The sequence below is a fragment of the Musca vetustissima genome, unplaced genomic scaffold, assembly GCF_032173495.1.
Source record: "Musca vetustissima isolate MV318-11 ecotype Yass unplaced genomic scaffold, APGP_CSIRO_Mvet_v1 utg10917, whole genome shotgun sequence".
NCBI classification, from domain to species: Eukaryota; Metazoa; Arthropoda; class Insecta; order Diptera; family Muscidae; genus Musca; species Musca vetustissima.
Genome location: NW_026880121.1, coordinates 209195 through 225462, shown reverse-complemented (window position 1 = coordinate 225462; position 16268 = coordinate 209195). Strand labels below are relative to the sequence as shown.

Below are 16268 nucleotides of genomic sequence, written 5' to 3'. Positions count from 1 at the left end.
AATCCATAAGGCGTGGATTTTTTAAATAATTTTTTTCGGGCTCTTCATAAGGCGTGGATTTTTTAAATAATTTTTTCGAGCTCCATATAAGGCGATGATTTTTAAAACATTTTTTTTTCGGGCTCTACATAAAGCGTGGATTTTCTAAATAATTTTTTCAAGGTCTACACAATGCGTGGATTCTACACAGGGCCTGGATTTTTTAAATAATTTTTTTTCGGGCTCTACCTAAGGCGTGGATTTTTTAAATATTTTTTTTATAGATAGAAATTAAACGCATATTTATTTTTTTATGGACAATCCCAAAAAATGATATTCCTTTATTTTTTGTTTTTGTATTTTTTTTTTTAATTTCTCTTTGTTGTTTTATTTATATTATTATTTTATAATTATAATTAATATTAAGCAATAAATTTAAAAATTCCAATTTGGAATTTGTTTAATTGTTATTATTTTTAATTTTTTATAAATAAATTGGGGTCTGTTTTTTTCTTTTAATATATATATATATGTAATGTGGGTTGTTGTTGTTGTTTATATTTAATAGAAATTTCCTTAGCTTAAACTTAAAAAATATACTTTATACAGTATTATGTAGTTTGTTTGTTTATAAGAATATTATTACATTTGTTTTATGTATATATATGTTTGTTTATATATATAAAAAAATACATTAAGAAAATAATAATAATAAAGAACCTAGAGATTAATGTGTTGAAATAAAAACTTATACATGTAAATGTGTGTGTGTATACTACAGCAAGTAAATTTGAATCCCATACAGGTAGGGTGGTAGGAAGGGAGGACTGAACAAACTCGGTAAAATTCAAGCATAAGAGGAGAAGAAAGGAAGCGGGATGAATGGTTGGGTTTTGGGTTGGCTGTGATGACTACAATTCTTAAAAGTAGATCTAAATAAAAAAAATGAAAAAAAAAACACTTGAGAACATTTTTAAAATTAAAAAAAATCTAATGAATGAAAAAATCTAATATGGAGATGTGTGTATGTGTGGTTGATTGATTGGCTACTAACACAACAATATACATACATGTGTGTATTGTTGTTTTAAGATTATACATTTCTAAACATACATACTTCTTACATACATGTTTTTTATATATATAAATTTAAATACACAAAAAATATGTATCAAAAAAAAAAAGTTTTTTTGGCAAACAAAAAATAATTATGAATTTGTATATATAAATGAAATAGATTTTTTTTAATTCAAGAAATGTACATATGGAGTGTTTAGAAATGATTTTTTTTAATTACATGAATTGTTTTCTCTCTCTCAATCTAAACATCCTAGCAGAGAATAATATTTAAAAAATGTAGTATCGTACGGTAAGAATGCAAGAATTCTAGAAGTTCAGAGTCTGGGGTGTATTTGTGTGAGTGTGTGCCTAGTCTTATTCGTTTTTGCCAATTATTATTATGTTTGAGATGATGGCGGCGGTCTTCGGTCACTACTGCTAGCACTTGAAGAAACTGGGGTACCGGGCGGACCACCACCGCTTCTTCTATATGCATCTGGTGGATATTCTCTTGACCATTCGCCGCCGCCTCCGCCGGCTGAATGATTATATCGTGGATCACCAATATTAGGAGCGCGGCCAGCACCACCACCATAACCACCACCCATACCCGGTGGTGGTGGTCCACCAACACCATTTGGTGGCATACCATAACCATAATTAGGATAAGGATGATTACCATAACCGCCATGTGGTGGCGGATGTGAAGGTGGGTATCTGAAAAGAAAATAAAAAAAATAGAAATAATTTTTTATAAAAAAAAATAATAATTTTGAGTAGTGTTGGCGGTTTATTTGGGATACCATTTAACCTTGCCTTGTTAACCTCGAAGTGAGTCACCAGCGAAATTCTCATGCAGTTTATTTCGTTTGTCAGCTAAGAACTTCGCTTTGTTACAAGAGACAAACTTGGCAACTCTATGTCTGAGTAAACGCGAGTGTTTATATCGCAGCTGATCATTTGCTAAGGGTGGCGTTGGGGATGATAGATACGCCAAGCAACAACAAATAGTGAGCTGATATGTGTCGCGAGTTCACGCCCCCCTAAAGTTGACGACTCCCGCAAACGTATAAAGAAACACGATCTGCGAATCTGTACTTGGAATGTGCGCACGTTGTACAGGACAGGCGCAGTGTCTATACAGACCAATTGGTCTTTATAAAGACCTGTGGTCTCTATACAGACCAATTGGTCTTTATAAAGACCTGTGGTCTCTATACAGACCAATTGGTCTTTATAAAGACCTGTGGTCTCTATACAGACCAATTGGTCTTTATAAAGACCTGTGGTCTCTATACAGACCAATTGGTCTTTATAAAGACCTGTGGTCTCTATACAGACCAATTGGTCTTTATAAAGACCTGTGGTCTCTATACAGACCAATTGGTCTTTATAAAGACCTGTGGTCTCTATACAGACCAATTGGTCTTTATAAAGACCTGTGGTCTCTATACAGACCAATTGGTCTTTATAAAGACCTGTGGTCTCTATACAGACCAATTGGTCTTTATAAAGACCTGTGGTCTCTATACAGACCAATTGGTCTTTATAAAGACCTGTGGTCTCTATACAGACCAATTGGTCTTTATAAAGACCTGTGGTCTCTATACAGACCAATTGGTCTTTATAAAGACCTGTGGTCTCTATACAGACCAATTGGTCTTTATAAAGACCTGTGGTCTCTATACAGACCAATTGGTCTTTATAAAGACCTGTGGTCTCTATACAGACCAATTGGTCTTTATAAAGACCTGTGGTCTCTATACAGACCAATTGGTCTTTATAAAGACCTGTGGTCTCTATACAGACCAATTGGTCTTTATAAAGACCTGTGGTCTCTATACAGACCAATTGGTCTTTATAAAGACCTGTGGTCTCTATACAGACCAATTGGTCTTTATAAAGACCTGTGGTCTCTATACAGACCAATTGGTCTTTATAAAGACCTGTGGTCTCTATACAGACCAATTGGTCTTTATAAAGACCTGTGGTCTCTATACAGACCAATTGGTCTTTATAAAGACCTGTGGTCTCTATACAGACCAATTGGTCTTTATAAAGACCTGTGGTCTCTATACAGACCAATTGGTCTTTATAAAGACCTGTGGTCTTTATATGCAGACTAATTGGTCTTTGTAAAGACATGTGTGGTCTCTATACAGACCAATTGGTCTTTATAAAGACCTGTGGTCTCTATACAGACCAATTGGTCTTTATAAAGACCTGTGGTCTCTATACAGACCAATTGGTCTTTATAAAGACCTGTGGTCTCTATACAGACCAATTGGTCTTTATAAAGACCTGTGGTCTCTATACAGACCAATTGGTCTTTATAAAGACCTGTGGTCTCTATACAGACCAATTGGTCTTTATAAAGACCTGTGGTCTCTATACAGACCAATTGGTCTTTATAAAGACCTGTGGTCTCTATACAGACCAATTGGTCTTTATAAAGACCTGTGGTCTCTATACAGACCAATTGGTCTTTATAAAGACCTGTGGTCTCTATACAGACCAATTGGTCTTTATAAAGACCTGTGGTCTCTATACAGACCAATTGGTCTTTATAAAGACCTGTGGTCTCTATACAGACTTTCGACCGATTCCCAATTTCTTATGTATAATGGAGTTAGATCAGATTATATGCCCCTTTTATATGGGGGGTTCCACAAGGATCAGTTTTAGGACCACTACTATTCATACTCTATGTAAATGATCTGCCAATGCAAATAATCTCCCTTACCTTCTTTTGTCAAATCTTCGATCTCTATCTCGATCTTTGTGATCTCGATGATGATAACCTCCTCCTCCTCCACCACCACCGCCAGGACGATTATTGTAGGAGTCATAACGATCACGTTTATTGTAGTCGCCGCCACCACTGCCACTGTTATATCTGAAAATTACCATGAAACAATTTAAATTAATTTAAATTTTTATAAAAAACATCCTCTGAGAAACTCTTTCCGCTTCACCTACAACTTCACTAAAAATTTAATATTAATTTTGCTCAACTTACCGATCTCGATTGTGACCCCAACGATCGCCACTACCACCACCATCACAATATGGTGACGATGTACTGCCGGGTGGTAAACGCGAATTGTTGGGATGCATGCGACTATTCGGTGTGGAGGGTGAATTCATTGATGTGCGACGATCATTGCCGCCGCCACTGCTGCCAACACTGCCGCGACTGGTATTCAAACCGTCATGACTATTGCCGCTGCCATAGTAATCGTCACGATGGCGATTTTTGCGATCGTCGCGGTTTCTGTAAAAACAAATATTGTTTAAAAAAATTATATATGTATTTGAAAAAAATAAAAATATATTTTTATTATTTGAATTTTGCCTTGTAATATATTTTTAAAAAATATTTTTTTATAAACAATTATTTTTCTAAAAAATATTTTTTATAAAAAAAAAATAAAATAACTATTTCCTTACCTTCCCTGATCATCCATATTGAGCCTTTTAAATGACAGCGATTTGGTGTCACCACCACCCATACTCGCAGGGCCTCCCGGAGCACCACCTCCCCCCTCTATATCATCACGTTTACGTTTCATGGGCGAATTATTGTGACCACCGCCACCACCTGGAGTGTGTGGTGGTGGTCTTTTGTTTTTATTCATATGCGGAGGCATGCCACTACCACTAGCACCTGGTGTATGTGGCGGTGGTTTATTTGCATTACCCACTTTCATAAAACGTTCCGATTTGGGTGTTGTTGATGCGGCGGCGGTTGCGTTTTTATCATCCCCGCCTCCTCTTTCTCCTTTGTCCTTATCCTTTTTCTTCTTTTTAACTGGCGATTTATCATCTTTGCCGTTTTGTGTTAGAGAATCGTCTTTCGATCGCTTCTGCGGCGATTGAGATGAGGATTTCGCCGAAGATTTTGACGTATCACCATCGGTATTTTTAAGGGCATTTTTGTACATTTTAAAGAGTTTTTTGGCATCGAATTCTGGTTAGAAAAAAAAAATAGAATACAGAAAATAAACATAAACGTTTGATAAAATAAAATTTTTCAAAAAGAAAAAAAAAATAAATAAATAAAATTTAAAAAAAAAAAAAATTTTTTTTGAAAAAATTTAAAAATTTATTTTAAAAATCAACGCCATTTTTGATTTTTTTTTTGCAGAAATAAATTTCTTAAACAAATTGTGAAAAAAATTAAATATTTTAGTCTACTTACCCGTAAATTTCGAAACAAAATACCATAAATTCGAACGCCATTCCTTCTTTTCGGAATCCTTGTGGTATGCCTCAAGGCAGGCATCAATTTGCCTGCCAATCGATAGGATGCAGTCATTCGTGTGTTTGATTTGATCTTGACTCGAGAGGCTAGCATCGGGACGATCGAGAGCCTTGAGCGCTTTCTTAACCGGTCGCATTTTCTCTTTACATTCGTTGAAGATATTCGGATCGAGATCGCCTAAAACTTCTAAAGCTCGGGGTTCATTGTTGGCGGTAAAATGCATGGGTTTATTCGTGGAATCCGAATTGGCAGATTTTTTCGTTTTACCCGAGGATTTGGGTGTACTACCAGCACCACCGGTGGCCGCCCCCGCCCCACCATCCTTGTCTTTGGTTGAGTTTTTGTTCTTTTTCCGGGGTTTTTCCGAGGTGTTTGAGGCATCGGCCACACTGTGTGAGGTTGTCTCATCGAGGGATTGATCGGCGGTGTGGGAATTTCGGGTACTTTCTTTTCTTTCCTTGCGAGATTTCTTTTCGAGGGGGGTTGCAGCATTGCTGTCACCACCACCCGCTGCCGTTTGTGAAAGTTCATCATCACGTGACACCGATTGGTGTCTGGATTTCCTTTCCGGAGTTTCAGCAGCGGTTCCCACAGCATTTGGGGTGGTGGCCTCCTTTTGTTTGCGTGGTTTCCGCTTCCGCGTCACACCACCCCCCACACCCTTTGCTTTTTTATTTTTAGTCTCCAGATTCTTTTTGATTATCTTAAGCAGATATTCCGCTCTCGATTGTAAATGCTTGGCCTGGGGCTTCCGATCGTCGTTGTGCAGTATCTTCTCCGTCAGCCGTAGACTGGGATCCATTTTCATTTGTTCCCACGAACCAATGCCGTATTGGTAGATACCACACAGCAGCCGGGAATCTTCCTCAACACTCCAGTCCACATCGAAATTGGCTGGGCGGGTCTTGATGTCCAGCGACCAGCTGAGGCGTTCGTTTATGGTGGCGGGTATGACACTGTTCAATGGCTTCAGTTCTTCTTCGCAGGTGAGTAGGGTTTTGGCATTGAAGGACACTCCGCCCAGTTTAACGGAGTAGGTGGCTCGACTGCGTCGCTGTTTGGCTCCGGCGGCGGCATCGTCTGTCGCGGCAGTGCTATCTGTGGCAGGGGGTTTTTTCACCGCCGCCGCCGCATCATCTTTGTGTTCCTCCAGGAACTGGACACAGCGATCGTGCAGCATTTCGCCAATGCGTTTCAGTTCGGCCAGGGGTTTCTCCTGCAGCTCGGCATCACAGGCAATGGCTTCGAGGCGCTCCAGGGGAGCGGGGAATTTTTTGTACGAACGTATGAAGCGTCGAATTTCCGCATCGGTGAAGCCAATGATTTTCTCCTTCATGGCGGGGCGGCCGCGTCTCTTTGATTTGCCAGCAACACCCTCGCCGCCATCATTGCTGCCATCGGAGCCCCCATCATAATCCGAATCATTGCTATCCTCCCCCTGACCTTTCTTGCCCCCCTTCTTGTCCTGTTGATTGGCTGCGGTTTTACGCCTTGGTGGCAAATAGAGATCCTCCATTTCCTTGGACCGTTCTTCGTTTTCGACAATTTTCCGGAAATCTTCGGGTATTATGTCATCCCAGTCCTTGGTATCATCCTCATCCCCACCCTGATTGTTCGAATCATTGTCCTTGGTGGCAGTGTCCGGCTCTTCTTCAAAGGCTGCAATACTGGCCACCTTGAAGGCGGACAGTAGATCATCCCCAGGCATTTCGGGGTCTTCGTTGCGGGTCTCGGCCCGCCGTAAAATCTCATCGATATCACAAACCAATTCCTCATCGTTGTCCTGTTCGTCTTTGAACAATTCTTCGGCGCCAAATTTCAAAATGGCCGACAAATCGTCCTTGTTGAAAGGTGTGTGATTGGAGGCCCCCGAACCGCCGCGATCCAACACCGTGCGACCCGTTGTGTCCATCCGTTGTATCACCAAGTGGTCGAGTACCATTTTCTGTTTGGCCCTCTCGACAATTTGTTCCTCGACGGAACGGGCGGTGACCAGCCGATAAATGTTCACCTGATTCTTTTGGCCAATACGATGGGCCCGCGCCTGGGCCTGCAGATCGTTTTGGGGATTCCAATCGGAATCGAAAATGATTACCGTATCGGCTGTGGCCAAATTGATGCCCAAACCTCCCGCCCTGGTGGAGAGCAGAAAGCAAAAATCCTGCGACCCCTCGGCATTGAAATGATCCAAGGCTTGGCGGCGTATCTCACCCTTGATACTCCCGTCCAAACGTTGAAATGAGAAGTGACGCTTTTGCAGGTAATCGGCCAGGATGTCCAACATTCGTACCATTTGTGAAAAAATCAGCACCCTATGACCGGTCTCCTTGAGGCGGCAGAGCAGCTTATCGAGCAGTACCAATTTACCGGAACCCTTTAGCAACGTTTGCAAAGCCTCATCTTGACCCATACCCATTAGTTCGAATTCGGAAGGGCGGATTAGGGCCGCATGATTACAACACTTTTTCAATTCGATGACGATGTTCAAAAAAGTCGATGTGGAGCCTTTTTTACCCTTACGCAGAGCATCGAAATTCTTGGTCAGGATCCATTTGTAATATTGCTTCTGGAGCGAGGTCATTTCGACGCGAAGAATCTGTTCGACTTTGGCAGGCAGGCTCTTTTCCACATCTTTTTTGACACGCCGTAAAATATATGGCTCCAGCTGTTGATGCAGTTTCGTATAGCCCTTGTCCGCAGCATTGCCATGTTCCAATTCGAAATCTTCCCAGGTGGTGAATTTTTCGGGCATAATAAAATGTAGCAGGGCCCAAAGCTCTTTTAGGGAATTTTGTAGCGGGGTGCCGGTAATCAGCAGTCGATGATTGGTTTCAAACTCTTTGAGCGATTTGTAGAGCAGAGAATCGTCGTTTTTCAAACGATGAGCCTCGTCGACCAGCAATGCTGCCCATTGCAATGTACCCAGGAACAGTTTGTCCTGTAAAAAAGAAGAGGACCCCATTTAAAAATTATCAATTTAAAATTTTTCAATCCCCCACTCACCTTCAGCACAATCTCATAGGTCGTGAGAATACAATTAAATTTCAGTCTTTTCGAACCGTCAAATGTCCACTCGTACTGACGTATCATTTCGCGTGACTTGACATCACCCAAATAGGTGACCACATTCATATCGGGTCCCCAGAGATCAAATTCTCGCTGCCAGGCGGTCATTGTCGACAGCGGTACCACACACAAAAACGGTCCATACAAATGATGGACCTTAAACAGGGAGTAAAGGAAACAGATGGTCTGTATCGTCTTACCCAGACCCATTTCATCGGCCAAGATAACGGAATTCTCCTTACACCACGAATGCAACAGCCAATTCAGACCATCCATTTGATAGTCGCGGAGGGTTAAACCCTCTCTTAGGAAATCGGGTTGATTTTTTATTTTATAAAATTTCGGGCGATTTTTCAACACCTTACAATGCCGTGAGGGGGTGCATTTTGACATCTCCCTTTCCTCAAATTGTTCCACACAGCGTTTCCATTTGCGCATCACCAATGCCCCATCTTCCCATGTAGCCTCTGCATAGGGCAACGATTGCCATTTACATAGATACTCCACCACCCCACCTTCTGGCTTCACATTTCGTGCTATAATCCGATCCACACTGTTGTACGATTTAATTAAATCATTTTGCAGCTCCTTTTGGCACTCATAATAATCGATATCTTCCGGTCCGGCATAACGCATCCAATAGACCTGCTCCTGTTCCTTCTTGATGAAATTATCCAATTTCTTCATACCCTTGACTTTTTGTTCGCGCAGCGTTGCCTCCGACTCCCAGGTGTTGTGGATGTAAGACCAGCCCTTCCACTTGATCAGATATTGTGTTTCGGTATTTTCCAAATCGTTTTCATCGACACCCTCATTCGGGTCACAGCCACTATCTTCGATGGCATAAATTGTCGTCTGATTGCCGGTACAGCCTTTTTTGCCCTGACGTTTATACAACACCCTTTCGATAGTCTCACATTTTTCATCTTCTTCCGCCGCCAAGGCAGCTGCCTCTGCTTGACTTTCGTCATATTCAACTTCGAGGAGATCGTCGGGATCGGTTTTATCGGAATCTTCTTTATAGCTGACAGCGGCGGCGGCACGGCGCGTACCACATCTGAGAAAGGGAAGAAAAAAAATTGTTTTTAAATATTTTTTAAGGTCCCACAAAAGTGAACAGAAATGGCGGCACTCTGTACACGTTGGCTAGGACATGTTGTGAGAATAGATGAAGATGCCCAGCCCAGAAGGCATATAAAAGCGAATACGATGGAAAGATCAAATCGAAGATAACATAGCCGAAAATGGTCTTTCAAATTGGAAAAACTGCGCAAAAGACCGACGCGCCTGGAAATTTTTAAGCTCGGCTTATGGAACGAAAGTTCTGACACAAACCAGCTAAGTAAGTATTTCAAAAAAAAAAAAAAAAAAATAGAATTCAATCACAACTTACCTCTTGCTATCCTCTCCACTATCCTCCGTGGAAGCCGACTTCCTATTTCTTCGCTGTTGTTTTTGTTTGGCTGGCGGCGGTTTACGTCTCGAGGGCGGCGCTGAGTCTTCGCTGTCCTCATCGCTTTCATCACTTTCATCGGAATTCCAGCTAAAAAAAGAAATTTCAAAATTTCCAAAAAAGAGAGGGGGAGAGAGTGAGAAAAAGAGAGGACATCTCATCAGCAAAGTTAAGCCATCGAATTGTGGAGGAGGATCTTACTTTTGGCGCTTTTTCTTTTTGACTGGTTTCCTTGATCTTTCGACGGCGACAGGTTGGGGTTTTCGAGCTTGGCGAGCCGAACGTTTTGGCTGATAGTCATCTTCAGTTTCTTCCTATAAAAGGGATTTTAGTTATAATCGATTCGATCAGATTTATATATGAAAGTGTCAGTCAGTACTCACACTGCTACTACTGCTGCTGCTGCTACTGCTACTCGACGATTCGGTAGGCGAATGGGCTGCTGAAGAATTTGATGATTTTCCCGATTCGGCAGAATCGGAATTTTCCTCCTCCTCATCATCACTATGGTGGTTCACTGCTGCTGCTCCACCTTCGTCAGACGTTGTTGTCGTCGTCTTCGGCGCCGCCGTCGTCGTCTCTGAAGCCATGTGGTGAGGTTCTCGGTTCTCTTCTTCGCCATTATCGCTGCTGTGCGAGTCATCCGAATCATTGGAGTCATCTTCATCGTTTGTTGTGTGTGAGGTATTGTTGTCAGTGGTGGTGGTGACCGAGGTTCCCGTTGTATTGTGGGTAGTGTTATGATGTTCGTCTTTATGTCCCCCTCCTCCTCCTGTCGGGTCGTTGTTGTGTTGGGCTGGTGTCGCTGCTGTTTGATTACCCTCTGCCGCCTCCTCCTCTTCGTCGTCATCATTCGATGAATTGGTATCGGAATTGCTGCCACTGTCATCGCTGCCGCTCTCCTCATTATCATCCGAATAACCATTTGTATTTGTTTTGGTATCCTCTTGGGCCTCAATGGCTGATGGTGGAAGTCCAGCTTCTGCAAATTGCTTTTGTTTCTCCTCTTCGGCTTCTTGCCGCTGTTGTTGTTGATGCTGCTGCTGCAGACGATAGACATTCTCTTGGTGGCCATCGCGTGCATTATCATCTTCATCTCGATCGGGTGGTTCGGGCGATGAACGTCCACCGTCATCACTGGAATTCGATGACGATGATGAACTGTCGGAATCGGAATCAGATCCGGATGAACTACCGCTGCCACTACCCGATCCTCCGGCGGCATTATGCTCATTATCTTCTTCACCACGGTGATGGTGGTTATCGTCGTCGTTATCTTCCGATCCTATACTGTTAAAGGATTCATTGTGTTCCTGTTTTGAAAAAAGAGAAAAGGAGGGAAAAAATATTTTTTAATTAATTGTTTTTTTTTTTTCAATTTGAAAGGTGTGTTTTTTATTAATGAAAATTTTTGTAATTTTATTTTTGAAAAAAAAAACAAATTTTGTGAAAATATTTTGAAAATTTTATTTTTTAAAAAAATTTGATAATTTTATTTTTGATTTTTTTTTTTTTTTTTGAAAAAAATTTAATTTTTTTTTTTTTTTTTTTGAAAAAAAAAAAATTGTCTACGTTTGTTGATTTTATTTTTTGTAAAATTGTTGTTTTTTTTTTTTTTTTTTTTTTGATAATAGCATAAATTGTAGTAGTATCAGATTTTTGTTCAAATTCAATTCCGCTTGATTATTTTAAAATTAGCATATTTTTAAAAAACAAATTACATAAATTTTTTGGTTATCAGCAGCAGAGTAGTGTAGTGACAAAAATACGTCTTCATTCTATCTCCAGATTAGATAACATAGCACCTATGATATGAAAATTAAATTGTAAACAGGTAGGATAGGTAAATTCGATGAAATAGTTCAAAAATGGCGGTAAAATTGTGTAAACACTATTACAAATCGGTAGAAAAGCTATCCTAAAAGGTGAACCGATATCGATAATTTTTGGTAGGGGGAAATTCCCAAGGGTACCACAGCATGGAGGCTACCCTTAAAAGTGGACCGATATCGCTCAATTTTGGTAGGGAGATAGTTTACCCAATGAGAACTCAAAGTACCAAATTACTGCCAATTTGATTCAAAAATGTGCCAAAAATCCGCAAAATATCGAATATTAAAGGGTACGCTTACATGAGAGCTACCCTTAAAACTACACCGATATCGAAAATTTTTGATAGGGAGATTTAATACCCAATGAGAACCCAATATATTAATTTGCAGCTAATTCTACCAATAAACTTGTTAAAAATCCGTAAAAATAAGGGCACCCTTATATGGGGGCTACCCTTAAAAGCAGACCGATATCAATAAATTTTTGTAGGGAGATTTCCTAATACAAAGTACCAAATTACAGCCAATTTGATTTAAAAATGTGCCACAAATCCGAGGGTACCCTTATATGGGGCCTACCCTTTAAAGCAGACCGATATCAATAAATTTTGGTAGGGAGATTTCTTTACCAATGAGAACGCAAAGTACCAAATTAAAGCCAATTTGATTTAAAAAAAATGCCAAAAATCCGCAAAAATTCGAATAATTAAGGGTACCGTTTCATGGAGGCTACCCTTAAAAGTAGAGATCGATAAATTTTGGTAGGGAGATTTGCTACCCGATGAGAACTCAATATATCAAATTACAGCCAATTTGATTTAAAATGTGCCCTTTTTTGGGCCTTGAATTTCATATAGGGTCCCACAAATCGGTTCAAAAATTTCGAATTAAAATCCAATTTCTTGTTCAATTCTCCCAAACATATATTTTAACAAAAATCGCAAACCCTTCTCCTTCAAAAGAATCTGGGTATTGTCCCGCCAGGACCCATAAAGATCTTGCGAATCAATATTTTTCAAACAGTTGCTATAATTTCAAATTATTTGTATTGTTTTTTTTTTTATATACTCAAACCCAACAATATTGAAATCAAATAAATTCCAGTGAGAACACTTAGGGTATTGAGTTTCATATAAGGCCTCGAATCGATTTAAAATTTCGAATTAATTTTCAATTTCCAATTTTTCCGATGATATATTTTGACAAAAATCGCAACATTTCTTTTTCCAAAAAGCTGGATATGTCCCGCAAGGGCCAATAAAGTTCTTGCGGATCCATATTTTTCAAACAGTTGCTATAATTTCAAATCATTTGTATTATTTTTAAATATGGAAAAAACAATTAGGGACTCAAACACAGCATTTTTGTAATCAAATAAATTCCAATGAGGACCCTTAGGGTCTTGAGTTGCATATAAGGTCGCAAATCGATTTAAAAATTTCGAATTAAATTTCAATTTCCAATTTTTCCAAACATAAAGGATATATTTTGGCAAAAATCGCAACCTTCCTCCTTTAAAAAAAAGCTGGATAGATCCCGCCAAGACCAATAAAGGTCTTGCGGATCCATATTTATCGAACAGTTACTATAATTTTAAATCTTTTTTATTGTTTTTAATATTGAAGAAACAATAATGGGTGAAAAAAATCCAATGAGGACCCTTAGGGCCTTGAGCTTCATTTAGGGCCCCGAATCGGTTCGAAAATTTCGAATTAAATTCCAATTTCGGGTAGGATTTCGATTCACTCCAAACATAAAGGATATATTGTAACAAAAATACCAACCTTTCTCCCTCAAAAACACAAGGACCCAAAAATCTGCATTGTATAACTTAAAAATTTAAAAAAAAAAATTGGGCGGTTTTATATGAAAGCGTTTGGAAATATTAACACAATTACTCTCAGGATTTCGTGTAGAGCTTGAAATAACCAAAAATTCCCGAAATACCCCAAAAATTCCGCCAGGTCCATAGGGGACATATTTCGATGTTATCTAGAGTAAATTTGGTAAAATATTAACAAAACTCCATGTAGGATACCATATAGAGCTTAAAATCAATAAAAATTACCTAAAATACCCCACAAATTCCGCAGGGACCACAAGAGATCTTTGAAAACCCCCTTGATTTTAGGTTAAATTCCTTAAAATCTTAACACAACTCACTGCAGGATACCATGTAGAGCTTAAAACTGACAAAAATTACCTAAAATACCCCACAAAATCCGCAGGGACCACAAGGGACCTTTGAAAATCCCTTTGATTCTAGAGGAGATTCCGTATAATATTGATAAAACACTATGCAGGATACCATATAGAGCTTAAAATCAATAAAAATATCCTAAAATATCCCACAAATTCCGAAGAGACCATAAGAGATCTTTGAAAACCCTCTTGATTTTAGGTTAAATTCCGCAAAATCTTAACACACCTTCATTCATGATACCGTGTATAGTATAAAATAGACAAAAATTATCTAAATACCCCACAAATTCCACCAGGTCCGTAGGGGAACCCCTTGATTTTGGGATATAATCATCAAAATCTGGGGTTTCTTAGTTTAAATTCCGAAAAATGGAAACACAACTTCATGCAGGATGCCATAAAGAGCTTGAAAAAAAAAAACAAAAACAAAAAATGACCTGAAATCAGGCACAAATTCCGCAGGGGCTACAAGAGATCTTTGAATGTCCGGGATATAACCACCTAAATTCGGGGTTCCTTAAATTAAATTCCCTGAAATATTAACACAACTCAATGCAGTATACCATATAGGGCATAAAATAAACCAAAATGACCTGAAATGCCTCACAGATTTCGCCAGGTCCGTAGGCAACCTTTGAAAATCCCCCTGATTTTTGGATATAATCATCAAAATTTGGGGTTTCTTAGGTTAAATACCGTAAAATCTTAACACAACTCGATGCAGGATACCATGTAGAGCTTAAAATAGACAAAAATAACCTGAAATACTCCACAAATTCCGCAGGGACCACAACCCATTTTTCAAAATCCCCCTGATTTTGGGATATAATCATCAAAATTCGGGGTTTCTTATGTCAAATTCTGGAAAATCTAAACACAATTTCATGCAGGATTCGGTGTAGACCTTAATATAGACAAAAATTACCTGAAATCACGCACATATTTCGCCAGGTCCATAAGGATCCTTTCAAAACCCCCTTAATTTTGTGGTAAAATCATCAAAATTTGGCGTTTCTTAGGTTAAATTCCGTAAAATCTTCACACAATTCCATCGGGATCTGCCCAAAAGACCTGCCACAAAAATCTATTGAAAATTTTCACAAAATCCTTTAGGAAACACTCGGAAAGACCCTAAAATCTATGAAATTTCTTCAAAATTCCCAAGAAAATCTTTAAAAATCTTCAAAAATCCCGATAAAATTCGATTTGAAAAATTTTCCACCAGCAAAGTGATTACGTAATCAAGGCGATTTTTTCGAAAAATATCATATTTTCAATAAAAAGGATATGATTTTTAGGCAAATTTCACATCGAATCGACTGAAAACAAATCAAAATATTAGAATTTAAGTTAAAATTGCAAAAATGGGTACCTAATGGATTTTCAAAATTTTCACATATTCAAATTCCTCGATTCGTCTAGTTTCCAAATCGATGGAGAAAATTGTGAAACAATTTTTGGAAATTGGAAATTTTTGCAAATTTTCAAATCGATCCCATTTGCAGGCAGCAGCCAAACCGCTTATTGGCAATTTCCCCATAAGGTGTCTCAACTTGAGACTCCATAATATTACCGAAATTTCTAGCCACACCCAGCAGACGGAAGACCCGGAAACTATTGGTAAATATCAGGCATAGTCTATTTAATAGAATTCCATAAAAATTATTCAAATATTTATAATTTTAAGCGCCAAAATTTAACAAATATCCACAGCTCCACTTTTTTTTGCCGACTTACCTGACTCATGATATTTTTTAATCTGCATGGGCTTTATTCTTGTAGTAGACATTAATCGCAGCACTTTGTTTGGAAAATTTTCAAATATTTTTTCTTGGCAAAAACTTGCACTTAATTTAAAAAAAATTTTTCTCTTGTCAGGTATTGAATTTTTTTTCTCCAACGCAGCACACAGAAATTTTTCACGTCGTCTTCGCTTTCCATTCACAAGTCATTTGTCGAAAATCGCCATTTTGTTTTTTGGGTACAGTGTTGCCAGCCTGCAATTTACGACCACTTAATTTGAGGGTCAACGCGTTCGTCGTCGTTTTCGAACATTACGCTTTGCCGTTCATCATATATGGAATTCTTCTTGGCGTACCTCTATTTCTATTTTTTATTCTCTTTTATTTCTTTCACATTTGCCTTGATTTTCTTATTCGTACTGATTAGAATGCTACTTTTGTAATGTGCTTCACAAAATAATTCACTTAAATTTCATAAAATTAATAAAACGTGTGGCAAGAAACAGAATCCAGCAGGTGTTGTTGTTATTTAACAAAATGTATTTATAGTTGTTTTTGTGCACTGTTTGTTTTACATATATATAAAATATTTTTATTTTTATATGGAATTATACGTTCACAGGCTACGACTTTATGACAGCCATCTTGTATATTAGGGATAGGTAGGTCGA

At 38.7% G+C, this 16268-nt stretch overlaps 1 protein-coding gene across 1 annotated transcript; it reads right to left on the bottom strand.

Annotated features, from left to right (window-relative positions):
• Nucleotides 1-1436: 1436 nt before the first annotated feature.
• On the bottom strand, nt 1437-15648 carry LOC133325516 (chromodomain-helicase-DNA-binding protein 1). The gene is made up of 10 exons (XM_061534259.1): nt 15593-15648; nt 10222-11134; nt 10023-10131; nt 9762-9911; nt 8306-9425; nt 5240-8240; nt 4489-5008; nt 4058-4312; nt 3782-3934; nt 1437-1755 (listed from the first exon to the last, which is right to left on the bottom strand). Exons 1-10 carry the CDS (start codon nt 15599-15601, stop codon nt 1437-1439), a joined length of 6549 nt encoding a protein of 2182 aa, XP_061390243.1. The 5' UTR covers nt 15602-15648.
• Nucleotides 15649-16268: the final 620 nt, after the last annotated feature.